The 14,896-nt window shown below is 36.5% G+C and overlaps 1 protein-coding gene across 1 annotated transcript; it reads left to right on the forward strand.

The window, feature by feature from the left end:
• The first annotated feature begins 4,876 nt into the window (after positions 1 to 4,876).
• On the forward strand, positions 4,877 to 13,004 carry LOC132067676 (large ribosomal subunit protein uL15c). The gene is made up of 4 exons (XM_059460976.1): positions 4,877 to 5,034; positions 5,341 to 5,695; positions 9,912 to 10,063; positions 12,652 to 13,004. Exons 1-4 carry the CDS (start codon positions 4,978 to 4,980, stop codon positions 12,874 to 12,876), a joined length of 789 nt encoding a protein of 262 aa, XP_059316959.1. The 5' UTR covers positions 4,877 to 4,977; the 3' UTR covers positions 12,877 to 13,004.
• The last annotated feature ends 1,892 nt before the right edge of the window (positions 13,005 to 14,896 follow it).

The raw sequence follows: 14,896 nt of genomic DNA on the forward strand, positions 1-14,896 counted from the left end.
ATACCATGCATGCTTAACTTTCCTTTCATAAAAACATTTCTCATATACGTATACATAAAATAGAGTTGCTGCGGAACATGCAGCCCGATCCAAAAGCATATCATTTTGTCGCGGAACGAACGACCCGATCCATCTAACCCATATATCCTGCGTCCGGGCGCGCCCGCTTCCGAGACGATATCATAATATACCAGCTGATCAGGTGGCCATGCGTCTATAGCGCCTCGACCTTTTTCTCGTGTCCCCTATAGACATATACATATATCATATACACATATAGTATAAGTAGCATGCATGAGAGCCCAAAGAAAGTTATAACCCTATCGGAGTGACGTAAGGTCGGTAACCTCTGATCATATTATGGAATGATCATCATCGCTCTGTCCCACCTTGAAGGAACAATTATTATAAGGTGAGATCATCAACAATGAATAAAGTTGAGAAAATCAAGAAACAGCTCAACATTTTCATATTCACATTGAAATCATAAGCTTGGGACTTTTAAACGTGAAATCATCATCATCATGGGAATATTTTTCTCCTTGACATCATCGTTGTCGTTAAAAAAAAAAAAAACATGTTCATCGTTGTTGTCATAAGAGTTTACGGAATCACAAATCTTTGATTTGGAACATACGGACATTTTGGAAAATATTTATGGATCATCAGGAAAGGAGTCATGCCTTTGAGTCGTGAACTTCTAGCTTTTTAAATCAGGCTGGACATGGAAATATACAATTAAAAACATAACGCAGGATTTAAGGGTACTTTCCCAAATTCCCAACTAATCAAGGATTTATGGCTGCCCGAAGTAGGCCTATCAACCATTTTCGCAAAACATTCAAACCTTCAGTTTTTCCACTAAAACTCTAATGATATGAGCCTAACCTTAGTTCTAAGATACGGGGTGTAACATGTAACCTCCAAGAATCTCTATAAACCTCTCTTGGCACTTTGTTGTAAGCCTTTTCTAGGTCGATGAAAACCATGTGCAAGTCCTTCTTCCTCTCCCTATACTACTCCTTTGCCTCCTCCTCACAAGACGGATGGCTTCTGTAGTTGAGCGCCCTGGCATGAATACGAACTGGTTCTCTGAAATAGACACACCTCTTCTCACCCTCATCTCCACCACCCTTTCCCACACTTTCTTAGTGTGGCTTAGCAGCTTGATCCCTCTATTGTTGTTGCAACTTTGAATATCACCCTTGTTTTTATACAAAGGAACCATCATACTCCACCTGCATTCCTCAGGCATCTTCGTCGTCTTAAAAATAACATTAAACAATCCAGTTAACCGCTCCAAATCCCTTCGCCCACACTCTTCCAAAACTCCTCGTGATCTCGTCGGGCCGCAGCTCTTCTCCCTGCGCATCCCGCGACCGCACTTTAACCTCCTCCACCTTTATACTCCTACAATACCCAAAATCGCGACGCCTCTCAAAGTACTCCCAATCTCCCAACACAATGTCTCTGTCACCTTCCTCGTTCAAGAGTTTATGGAAGTGTGACTGCCATCTCCGTCTAATGAGAGCTTCCTCTACCAATACTTTGCCATCCTCGTCCTTAACGCACTTTATTTGATCTAGGTTCCGTGCCTTTCTCTCCCTTGCCTTGGCTAGCCTGAACAACTTTTTATCCCCGCCTTTATCCTCTAGTTTTGCATATGGGCGTTCAAAAGTTGCCGCTTTTGCCGCTGAAACTGCCAACTTCGCTTCCTTTCTCGCAATCTTATACCTTTCCCTATTCGTCCGTTTCTCCTCATCATCTTTACTGTCTACCAACTTCGTGTACGCTACCTTCTTTGCTTCCACTTTCCCTTGGACTTCTCCATTTCACCACCAGTCCCATTGTCGCTCAGCACAGCGACCTCTCGAGACTCCCAGAACATCTCTAGCCGCTTCCCTAATGCAGCTCGCCGTCCTATCCCACATACTGCTCGTGTCCCCCCTACTCTTCCAAGCCCCCATAGCCATCAACTTCTTCCTCATCTCCTGGGCACTTGACAAAGTCAGACTCCCCCACTTGATCCTTGGCTGGTCATCCACGAGCCTCTTCTTCTTCTTTCTCATAATCTCCAAATCCATCACCAAGAACTTATGCTGGGTCGTAAGGTTCTCACTCAGAATGACCTTGCAGTCTTTACAAAGACCTTTATCCTCTCTTCTAACGAGCAAAAAGTTTATCTGTGTCGCGGCCGTCGAACTACGAAAGGTTACCAAGTGCTGCTCCCTCTTCGGGAAACTCGAGTTGGCTACCACCAATCCAAAAGCTTTAGCGAAATCCAAAAGTGAGACTCCTCCTCCATTCCTGACTCCGAAGCCGAAACCTCCATGCTCATCATCATAATCCCCCAAGGTTGAGCTGATATGTCCATTGAAATCTCCTCCTATGAATAACTTCTCGGTGGGCGGTATACCTCCCACCACTTCGTCCAAATCTTCCCAGAAACGCCTCTTCTCCTCCTTGTCTAAGCCTGCTTGTGGCGCGTATGCACTAATAAAGTTCAAGATAAACCCTTTCATGACTAATTTAACCGACATCATTCGGTCATTGACCCTCCTAACCTCTACGACCTGGTCCCTCAGCTCACTATCTACTAAAATGCCTACCCCATTCCTATACATTAACTTACCCGAGAACCATAACTTATACCCGTCCACATCCTTATTTTTTAGATCCTACCCATTTGGTCTCTTGGACGCAAACTATATTAATCCTCCTCTCCTTAAGAATCTTAACTAGCTCTATGGACTTCCCAAGGGAGCAAAAAGGGGGAGCTCCTGGGGGAAGGGGTGAAAAAAATAAGTATGGTTTGTGTGGTAGTTATTCAGTACTTGTACTGTTAGGATGTGGCAATTAACCCGGTAGAGTAGTCAAGGTTTGCATAACTATAGGGACGGATCTATAATATTAGGCATTGATTAAGATGAACTCATTGTAGCGCCTTTTGTTTAGACTCCCTATATGTATTAGAAAATTCATTATATATCTCTAAATTACTATGAACTGAATAACTATAACGAACTATGGGATTTAGTGGCAAGTCCAAAACCCATAAATTACAAATCCTTACTCCGCCTCTGTGTATCACCATTATCCAAAAATATACTCCCACCGTTCATTTTATGTCAACCTGTTTCTTCCAGCAAGAAGTTCAAAATAGAAAGAGAGACATCTGAAATTGTATTCTTAAACATGTAATGATATTTTTATGGAATCAAAATTTTATTATTAAACGTAAAATGGAAAAGTTCGATATTACTATTTTTTAATATAAAAAGATGTTATTCTTTTTTTAGTTGATATTAAATTTATTTTTAATATAAAAAGATGTCATTCTTTTAACATACTAAAAAGGAACTGAAATTGTGTCGTTTTGACGGGATAACATATGAGTATATATTGTGACCTACACTGATCATGCACAATCGATGTCTTTTGTTTTGTTTAATTTTTTAAACAAAATCTAGGATTATAAAACATATTCAATAGGCTTAAAACTTAAAAAAGATCATGTAATAGGGGTTCTTAAAGGCGTAACATTTTGACTCTCTTTCATTGACAAGTCCATTGTTGTTTAACATAAATTCATTGTTCTTGAAATTAATTTAAACCAAGTGCAGCTATCATCATTTTAATGGATCCATAAAAGGCTAATTGGGCCTTATGATCAGTTCTCATCAGTGAGCCCACTTTACCATTAGGCATAAGCCTTGTGCTTTAATATGGGCCCAAAAGGATCCATGAGGCCCCTCAACAGAAAGGGCTGTAACGTTTGTATTGTTGGACTAAACTTAATTATACGATACCGTAATGTCAATGCGTTCATGGATCAATACAGAAATTTAAAAGGGGGAAATTGATACAAATAATCATACCCAAAAAAATAGCCGAAAGACATAATATATTATATTTTTCTGAAATTTGACTAAGGTTAGTTCCAAATTTTGAGCATTTGCACATGCAATTAGGCTTGACCGTCCCAAGATTCAAACAAAATGTTTGGAACTTGGCTTGGTAGTCGCAAACTTCAAAAATTTTATCTTGATATTGTCAAGCTTGTAAGTCTGAATTTGTAAATTATTCATTTCATTATGCTAATTATGGTATCTCATCCATTTCATCCGGTACCTCAATTTAATTTATTCATTTTCAACATGTAATTATTTTATTTCACTCGTGGTATGTTTTTTCATTCCACATGATACCTCATCTATTTCATCTATGATACCTCAATTTACAATACGAATAACCGAAACACTGACATGATATCTTTATTAACCAGCATCATTCAAAACACAATTTTATCTGAAATTTGCGTACAAGCTTCATACCAGCTATTTCTGCACAAAATTTAATATATTGGGCTACCACTTAAATGGCAGCATCCAAATTGGCCAGGCCATAAAATTTTATCAAAAATATTGGGAAAATTTGCACGATTGTCCTTATTCGGGGGTGGTCTTTAATTTTTCTCCCTCAAATTGTTGGTCTTTAATTTGTGTCTTTTCGCCAAAATATTAGGGGTTACGGTTAGAATTCACGCTCGGTCAAAAAGAAAATCGCGAGGCGAGTTTTTATAAAGAAAAAGGCCTATTCGGGTAAAAAGTTAGGCCTAGAATTTCGGCAGAGCAAAAAAACAAAAATTCTGCCTTATAAGGTAAAATTTTCACGAAGCCTTGCACTGCGAAATTATTTTTCTTACTAAGCGGGCGTTCGATCAAGAACTTCAATGTATTTTGAGTCACTTTTTTAAGCAAAGAGCAAAAATTAAATATCAACGCCTTCGAAGAATAATCCGTGCAAAAAAAATGAAAATATTGATGACAGAGTAACCAATTTTTTTTTTTTATTATTTTCAAAAAAAAAAAAAAAACCTCTAATTATAACCACCCCTATCCGTTAAAATTTCAATCACTTTTTTTTTCTTTTGCTTGTGGACACTCAACATATCCTTTTGAGTTCTCCTTATCAACAATGGCGTCTCTCCTCTCAGTCTCCTCCATTATTCCCCACATTTCTTCATCATTCAAGGTATAATTATTTCTTCTCTTTCTTTTACTCCCTCTGTCCCAATTTATGAGATACTGTTCATATTTTGAGAGTACAACAAGAAAATCTTTGACCGCAATTTATTCGTATGCCCTTTAAATATTTTAAATTGTTAATTATTGTGACCTATAGTACTTGTAGTTTCTAAATATGTAAAAAAAAAATTATTGTATGTTCAAATTTGACTGTCGAAATACAAAATGTATACCATTAATTGGGACAGAGGGAGCACCAATTTGTCAAATTATTATACATTTCATTTATCCCCATTTCATTTTTTTTCCCCAGGGAAATACAAGAATCTTGAAGTCAAGTTCAAATTTTTTTCCTTCAATCAAGTTATCTAAGCCAAGAACAAGAACCCCATTTGTTGTTTTCAATCAAGTTTCAGTTTTTAGTGCTCCTGGAAGTGATTCTGCAAGTGGAAGTGTTAGATTTAGGCTGAATAACTTGGGTCCACAACCTGGGGCTACTAAAAATAGAAAGAGGAAAGGTAGAGGACATTCAGCTGGACAAGGTGGTAGTTGTGGTTTTGGAATGAGAGGTCAAAAATCAAGGTCTGGACCTGGTGTTAGAAAGGGATTTGAAGGAGGTCAAATGCCTCTTTATAGGAGACTTCCTAAGTTGAGAGGAATTGCGGGAGGTAATTTCTTAAACTTAGCTTCAATATAGTTATGTTAACTTGGCTTTTTGGAGTTAGTTTTTATGTGGTTGTTGTTTGTTTCTGTGTCCTTCTGCAGTGTTATGATTTTGCATTTAAGGGGTCGTTTGGTAGAGTCTATAAGGATAGTACTGAATAGGATGTATTAGTAATGCTGGGATTTTTATTTTTTTTTGTTTGGTTTGTTGTATTAAATGAATAGAGTGTATTAGAATAGGAATAGTCTTATATTGTTAATGTCATGGGTTAGAAAGGGATTTGAAGGGGTTCAAATGCCTCTTTGTAGGAGGGAGACTTCTCAAAATGAGAGGAATTGCTGGAGGTAATTTTGTTAGCATATGTTTAACATAATTGTGTTGGATTTGTTTTTTCTGTGTTTGTTGTTTGTTTCTGTGTCCTTGTGTATGAGAATAGTACCGAATAGGGTGTATTAGTAATGCTGGGATTAGTGACGTTGACATTATTTTTATCGTCCGTTTGATTTGTTGTCCAGACCCACTTGTGGGATTACACTGGGTTCGTTGTTGTTGTTTGGTTTGTTGTATTAAATGAATAGAGTGTATTCTAATATGACTAGTACTGAATATGGCGTATTCGAATAGGAATAGTACTGCTATTGTTAATGCCGTGTTTTACTATGTATAAGAAAAATACCAAATAAGGTGTATAACTAATACAGGTATTAGTTATACATATTGAAAACACTACCAAACAAGGGATTAAATAATATCAAAGTTAATATCAGGATTATTTTCTCTAATACGTCCTACCAAACGACCCCTAAGAGTTTATGGATAAATTATTTAGCTCGTTATAGAGTTTATAGCTTTAGCTTAACTATGGGTGTGTTTGATACGAAAGAAAATGTTTTCTTGTAAAACAAGAGGGTTTCTTACTTATCTTTTAATATTTGGTGAGTAAGCAAAAAAAATATATATTATTCCAGAAGCATTTATATGTAATCTAGTAAAAAACTATGGGGGTGGGATGGGGTGGGGGTTCAAGGTGGCGGGAGGTGGGGTGGTCAAGTGGTGGGGGTTGGGGGCATTGGGTGGATGGGAAGGAGATAATCAATGTGGAATGCCACTTGTGGAACTTGGTTTCTGTACTTCCACTAGGGAAGTCATTTTCCTCATTTTTAAGGAACTTATTTTCCTAGAGAAAATATTTTCCGAAGATTTTGACCAACCGAACATGAAAAATTAGAAAACATTTTCTGAAAAACTAAATCCAAACAATAAGAGTACATAGGGCAGAATACATCGATAACTCCCTTAAACTCGCGAATATATTTCATTTAGACACTTGAACTATGGCCTTTTGTCAATTGAGCACCTTAACACATGGTAACATGTTCTTATTAGACATTTTTTACTCAAATTTTGAAAAAGCTTCTTCACGTGTTTTCAAGCGCTATTACGTAAATAAGTTAACTGCATAAAATATGTCACCTTACATATCATACTCAATTGGGACAGGCTTGGTAGTTTTTCTGCTTATTGAGGCTAACATACATAATTAAAGGAGGTGACATATTTTAAGTGATTAACTTATCTACGTAATGAATGCTTGGGATCATGTGCAAAAGCTTTTCCAAAATTTGAGTTGGAAGTGTCTAATAGAAACATTTTATCATATGCTCAATTTTGCATTATGCACTCTTAGTTTGGTTGGATTTAATTTTCTGTGTTTGTTGTTTGCTTCTGTGTCCTTTTGCTGTGTTATAGTTTTGCTTTGAAGAGTTTATGGATAAGTGCATTTAGTTTGTTATAGAACTTATAGCTTTAGCTTGGCAATGCGTTTTGTTTTAATAACAGTGGTGTTCGAGCCACCTTGCATGCACTTAATTCCACGGGGTACCTGCTATCTCTCGCGAGCACAAGTGCCAGATAACTCTATCCACAAAGGCTTGGATAGATGGAATTAAACCTGAGACCTCCATGGTTCTCAACCCAATGTATTAACAAGAAGGCCACTCGCTTGGGTGCACTATGTGTTTCTCTCTTTATAAACTTTTTTATTTTTCCTTCTGGTTATTTGTCACTACAGAGTCAAATTTGCATTGGATGATAAAAAGTCTTATCTGCATCTGGTGGATATATGCATATGTATACTTGCCAATATAAGGTTCTTCAACTACACTGATGATTAATCTAAAGAAATTTATTCACAGTGATCAACATATGCAGTAAGAAACAAAGCTATGCACAGTTAGACAACATCAAGCCAGAGTATCTTAAAATCTGTCTTTTCTCAGTTGCAATACTAAAAGAAAAAGGATTTGAAAATTCATATTAAGGAGGTGTTAAGGCCCTCAAGTCAAAGGGCTATTCTTTCTTTGATTTGAAAGAATGCCAGAGCCTTGACCCTCTAGTCTAAATGTGGCACTTAAGTGGTCTTCACTTTCCTTTAGCCATAAGGTTGGCTTGCAAGAAGCATAAAGCGGTCCAGTATTCGGACAAGGAAGTAATATTTTATCCTATGCTTTTAACAATTTCTCCCTGAAAACTAAAGTATTGCTCAAAGAAGGTGACTCGTAGTCTGTTTTCGAGTATAATCATTCTATACACCCTTCCGAGGGTTCTCTTTCAGCAACTAATGAAAGTGGGTCCATAAGGAAAATTAGAATGAGATAAACCATTCTTTTTTTCTTCTTTTGATTAGGAAGAATGAGATAAACCATTCTTTGGCCAAAATTTTCTCTTGTTCCAGCGCCTACTAAAAGAAGTCCCATTTCTACTCAGAGTAAGTTTTGGAACTAAAACTGAGTTTGTGAACTGTAATATGTTGACATGTGGAATGACTTAACCACACAAACCTGCAAGGAAGCTTTATATCTCCAACCTAGTCAAAGGGCTTGATTCCCTTTGTATAGGTTGAGTTGTTGGATATTGGACCAAGTATTTTTATCAATATGTCAAGTTGTTGGTATTACTAAGCAGATTCATAACTGTCTTCTCATTTCGGCCTAACTTGTATCCATTCGCATTATGATTGTTATGCCTAGAGTTGTGTGGCAACTTTGAAATGTCTAATTTGTCATAACTTTGACTATTTTGGGCAATTTTAACTTAATAAATGAAGTAATTGATAGTGCTCTTTGTAAAACTTCCAATCTGGTCTTTATTCTGTTTCATAAGGTGATTAATTGCTTACGTTAAGGATTTCCCTCAGGTTATGCTAATCTGTCAAAATATCATCAACTATAGATGTTTGCCACCCGTTTCTCATATTCGCAAGATTGCTGTCTAGCAATTTCATTTGTATAACCTATTAGAAGCAGATAGAATAAGCTAGCTAAATTAAACATGTTAATGATATTAGAAGGTTCATAATTTCAAATCAAAAGTTAATCTACTTCATGGTCATCTCTTATATCTGAGTCATTTCCTTTATACATCTCCTTAAGACCTCACATTGTAATTAGTATATGACTGCACTCAGAAGTGTAAGGATAATGTGAAGTCATTAATTACTTTATCTAGGAACCTCTCCTACTCTTTGATTTCATTGGTGTTTGGAAGGGATATCATTCTCCTAATCCTACTACGGGGGTTTAAAAGAGTTGATGTAGAAGGACGAATAGCTTGTTTTTTAGAGTACTATCCTATTTTAACAAGATCAATATGACCTACAAGTACCATGCCTAATGAATAGATTAGCAGAAGTTTCTGTGGGCTCAAACTGGTTTATGTAATTTAAGCAGACAGAGCTCTCTGTAAGGTGAAGTTCATTTTTATGTGCAAAAGGTATAGTTACTGAAAAGAATACCAGTTGTTTCTGAATACCTTGCTGGGTGTTATTAAAAAAGATTTGGCTAAAAGTAAGAACTTAAAAGCTTTTCAACATATCCAGTGAAAAGAAAAAAGTTCTTTCTCTATTTTTGCTGGTGCTACAATGGCAAAGAGTTTCTTCCTTGTTTTTTATTTCCGTTACCATGCCAACATATGCATGTGTGTAAGCATATCATCAACAACAACATACCCAGTTTAATCCCACAAGTGGGGTCTTGGGAGGGTAGAGTGTACGCAGGCCTTACCCCTACCTTGGCAGGTAGAATGTGTGTAAGCATATCGAGTTCGTTAATCTAAGCTCATTCGTTTACCCCGTGTAGAGTGTGGAGTACAGTGTTGTTTGGTTATATATGCATAAATTATGTCAATATTCCAGCCAACCTGAGCATTTGAATTTTGTAAAGGCATGTCTGCTGGACTTCCCAAATATGTACCTGTGAACTTGAAGGACATAGAAGAGGCTGGATTTCAAGAAGGGGAAGAGGTCTCACTTGAGTCCCTCAAGCAGAAGGGTTTAATAAATCCTTCAGGGAGAGAAAGGAGACTTCCACTAAAGGTACTATACATTTATCTTTGTTGCATGTTGGTTCCACAACGAATCTTCATCATTTAATCGGTGAATACTTATTTTCTCAACTTAGTGAATTAATCTTGAAAGGTTTAATTTGCACGAGACATCATGACTATTTGCACTGATGAAGCTGCGTCTCCCAAAAAGAAAACGAGGAAGAAGGAAACACAAAGCATTTATTCGGCATGAGTTTTCAATACTTATAGCAATAGGGCGTGGGTTAGATCTTCCCACGGGATTGATTAATTAAGTTAATTGCGATATGAGGCGTATGGTTGATATGAGGCTTGAGAATGTTATAGTCAAAGGTGGATTTAAGATTTCAATTTTATGGATTCCTGCAGCAACAAGAAGTTAATATACAATGATAACTAGGTTACAGTAAATATTGATAGATTTCTTAATACAAAATACTGGGTTTGGAAAAAAGCTATTGAACCCAATACTTTAAGGTTAGATCCGCCTCTAGTTATGGTCAGCCTATGAGGCTGACTCTATGCATTCTGCTTTGCCTGTGTCTTCACCTTAGTGCTATTAACTAAAGAGTAGGAAAATGAAGATTTTTCTTCGCTGCAATAAGCCAAAGTAGTATCTTTAGCTCTTGTTGAATCAGAGACTCAACTTTCCATTGTTTCGTTACTTTCACTTAATTAGATACATCAAGGCTGTCAAACAGGGTACATACTTTTTTTATCGGTGTGTATACTGTAAACGCTAAACAACATGTTCATTTATCTAGGCCATGTATAGCATGAGGTTAAGAACTATCTACCTACTGTTGTCCACTGTTTATAAATGCTAGTAAAAACAATTTTCTCTCTAAATGTATGAAATATTAAACTTTTTCAAAAGGAAACAAAGACAAGATTATCCCATTCATTTCTGTATGACACTGTTAAAAAGCAAGAAATCATTAGAATGTGTATTTAGCATATTCCTAGAGTTATGGGTTAATTTATAGATAAAGGTGTAGTGCTGTCGTAAAGTAAAATAACCATAAAAGAATTAAGAATATAAGTTATTAAGTCCTGCTCTCTTGATGTGATACTGTGCACGAATTTTTTTCTAGTTTCCCAAACCATAATATCCATTTGAACAATTTGGTATAGTTGAAATTCCTCTTATTGGTTCTCCATACCTAGATAGTGTCTTTCCCCAGTTGGTTCCCCTAGCTTAAAAGAGAAAAGGGGTATTTATGCTTTCCACAATAGTCCGCTTCTTAGTTGCACCTGTGATTCCACTAAGAATAAGTTCTTACACTTAGTCGCATGTTTTCTTTTTCTTTTAAATTATAAATAAAGTCATAAAATTGGTCATATCAAAAACAATCACTAAACCACCTCTTGCCTGGGTGTTGGAAGATAGTATTATGTCCTTTCTTTGAGTGCCACAGTAGGTTTTGCTGTTTGCTGAAGTGGCTATTTTTCCTCAAGCGAAATCCGTCCCTTGTTTTTCTTTTAGATTTGTGGTATTCCAGTTAGCTTGTGCGCACCTTGACTAATTCCACGAGGTACTTGCTACCTCCCACCAGCATAGATATCGGGTAACTCTGTCCACCAAGGTTTGGACAGATGGGAAGAAATCACCTAGGGTTAAGAAAGCATTGGTGCGAGTAATAAACTATTAAGGTAGAAATGGCTTATGGTTTGAATTGAAGCACATATCCAATTGTATAATATTGGCTTCCTTGCTTGACCTGGCTTCATAATTCTGTATACCGTTACCTGACCAGAGGAATCTGAAGCTTACTGTTTCATATGAAACACCCTCACCCACAGGCTCACCACTTTTTTTGAAACAACTAAAAGCTAAACCTATAATTCCCTCTTTTATCCTGTGTATTGGAATGAGAGGAAAGCAATTATAGTTCTAACGGAAGAACTTTATTTTTTGGGCAGTTTCTGAATGCATGAGGTTTTAGTTCACATGATTACTTCGAACATTTAATGGAATAATAATATTGGTCGAAACTACTGCAAGTGTCAAGTGTATACTTCCTCTCATGACAGCATGTGTATGGACATCTAGTGAACTAGTGCATCAGTCAATTTTAGTTTTAAACTATTAACTCTTCAGGGTATACTTCTTCTTGGCTCGCCAAATGCTATAAGAGATGGAGTATGGTTCTATAAATTGTCTGGATATCTCATCTGCTTCTTTGCACTTAAATTTTAGCTGTTGTATATGAATACCACGGCTTTGTAAGCAAACGTTTTGAGTTTGTTCAGCTCCTTTGTGCAAGAATTGGTTTCATGTCCCAGTGATGACCAACCATGCATAAATCCGAAAGTCCTCTTTTATCAAATCCAACTCCCCAAACCCCTATGTTCACCTAAAAGTAGATTATATAACAAAACTATGATGATTTGTAGGTTGTATAACATAGTTTCCGTAAGCCTAATGACATTATAGTGCTATCGCCTATCTATATTAAACTCTACAATCAAACCTCTTTACAACGGCGTTGTTTGTCTGGATATTTTGTGGTTGTTATAGTGAAATGTTGTTATAAAGGATGACTATTATAGAGAGGTCACTGTATATAATATCTCCGATTTATGTCTCATTTCCAGATCTTAGGCGACGGTGAGCTAAGCGTGAAACTTAACTTTAAGGCCCGCGCCTTTTCATCATCCGCAAAGGAGAAATTAGAGGCTGCTGGTTGTTCATTGACTGTTTTACCAGGGAGAAAGAAATGGGTAAAACCATCAGTAGCTAAGAACCTTGCTAGAGCTGAGGAATATTTTGCAAAGAAAAGAGCAGCTGCATCCGACTCAGCTGACCCCTCTTCTGTTTAAGTCAACTTTTGTTAGCCACACAATTTTTGTTTATGTTGTCACTCTAGAAAGGGGATGTAAAGCAACATTCAAGAAGTTTTGGATTCTTTTTCTCTTTAAGGTTTCCAAAATGTATTCCTATTTTCCTATTCTTTTGCTTTTATTCCGGTATCAGACTATGATAATTTGTTTCATTCGAGCATTCAATAGTGTGATCTAGTAGTCAATGAAGTATGCAAACCTTGGATATAAACTGAGATTCAAATTCCAGGAGAAACAAAAAAGAGAAATTAACATAAATAGGCATCCAGTCAAAAAATAGCCGACAAATGTATAATATGTCTATTATGTATATTGGCTAGAGCTGCAAAAAGAATTTGGCCGAGCGGCTGATTGTGTAACTTCTCCAACAAAAAGCACTAATTGGTTTCTTTCCATTTGCTTATGTCTTGGCGGGTAGAGTTACACGACCTATGTTGGTGGGAGGTAGCAGGTATGATTGGACAGTTAAGATGCACCTAAACAAGCCCAGATACCGCTTGCCAACTTTAAAATAGCGACTCCTATGGTCAGCTTCTAATTTCGCTTTTCTAGAAAGGGGTGACCAAGGCTACACCCGGCAAGTCAAACATCTTGCTTTTCACCTTGAAAGATTCCTTCTAGAGGGCTATAATTTGATCATTAGATCTCGGTATTCAACAAAAAACACTAGTTGATCTATTTTCATCGGCTAATATTTGGTTGGCAATTGCACAGTATTTGTACTCGTGGGAGATAGTAGGTATCCGATGAACAACTGAGATGCACCTAAACTGGTCTAAATACCATCGTAAAAAAAAAAAAAATTGCTTCATTCATTGTGGCATGTTCCAGATGGTAGGTACTGCTGAAAATGCAACCTTTCAAACTTTGAGAATATAATGATTTCATTATTCAAAATAGAAGTAGTCTTCTCACTGTTGCAGTCACGACTTTCGTTTTCCTTTAATTATATTATCCTTGCTTAGATGCAATGCACATGGCTTAATTTTTAGATTTAACTTTCTTTACCAATTGATAGAACACCTCTAACTTAGAAAAGAATTGTTCTTAAAAGAGAAAAGACAAATAAATTATCATTTCTGCTTTATCTTTCAATTATCGATAGGGTTTTTTGTGTAGACCAAATAACATCTGGACAAAAGGCAAGTTAATTCATGCATCTAGAGGAAATAACAGAACCCCAAGAACAGCACAACTCAAGGTGGGGTCAATTGAGAAACTATTGATACATAATTTACTACTAATACTACTACTTTTTTACCCTCACCTTGAAAAAATCCTACAACACAACAAATGCTTTCTAATAAGTTTTTCAGAATCGGAAGAGCAAGGAGCGGAGCTAGAAAGCTATTTTTTATAAATTGTTTTTCTGATATTTTTTTGATTCATCTTTTCCGGTGAATTTATGGCCTTGGTTAGGGATCTAGTAGCTTAGTTGGTTGGCTACCTGAACTTTCACCCTGTTGGTGAGGGTTTGGATCCCCATATTAAAATTACACTGTATGTTAATTGAGACAACAATGCTACCAAAATTGACTCATTTTTTAATTCTTACAAAAAATGACCCAAACTTTTCTCTCTCTCTCTCTCTGCCTTCTTATATGTTTGTATATATTGGTATAAGTGTTTGTATATGAGTGTATATGTCTGTAGATGTTTGTATATTTTGGGCTATTTTTTTACAATGTAAGTGACCAACTTGTATATTTCTGAAAAATTTCTCAATCCCTTTCCTCATTTCTCCCTTTCCTACCCCGTATGTAATAAAAAAAAAAATGGCATTGGTATTCTCTATGGCGAAGGGCGCTCAAAAGCACTTAAGATCTTCTTGAGTATCTTACGTTGAGATCGTCAGTCCGCCTGCTTTAAATGCCGCCAAGTAAATGGTAATTTCACATGAGATAAACTTCTGAGTCCAACGACAAATCTCACTTTGTTTATTAATCATTGGAATTTTCTTTCTGTCAAGAGTCTGTTTGAATAGGTAAAATTTTTAAAA

The sequence above is a fragment of the Lycium ferocissimum genome, chromosome 8 (genome assembly GCF_029784015.1).
Source record: "Lycium ferocissimum isolate CSIRO_LF1 chromosome 8, AGI_CSIRO_Lferr_CH_V1, whole genome shotgun sequence".
In the NCBI taxonomy this organism is placed as follows: domain Eukaryota; kingdom Viridiplantae; phylum Streptophyta; class Magnoliopsida; order Solanales; family Solanaceae; genus Lycium; species Lycium ferocissimum.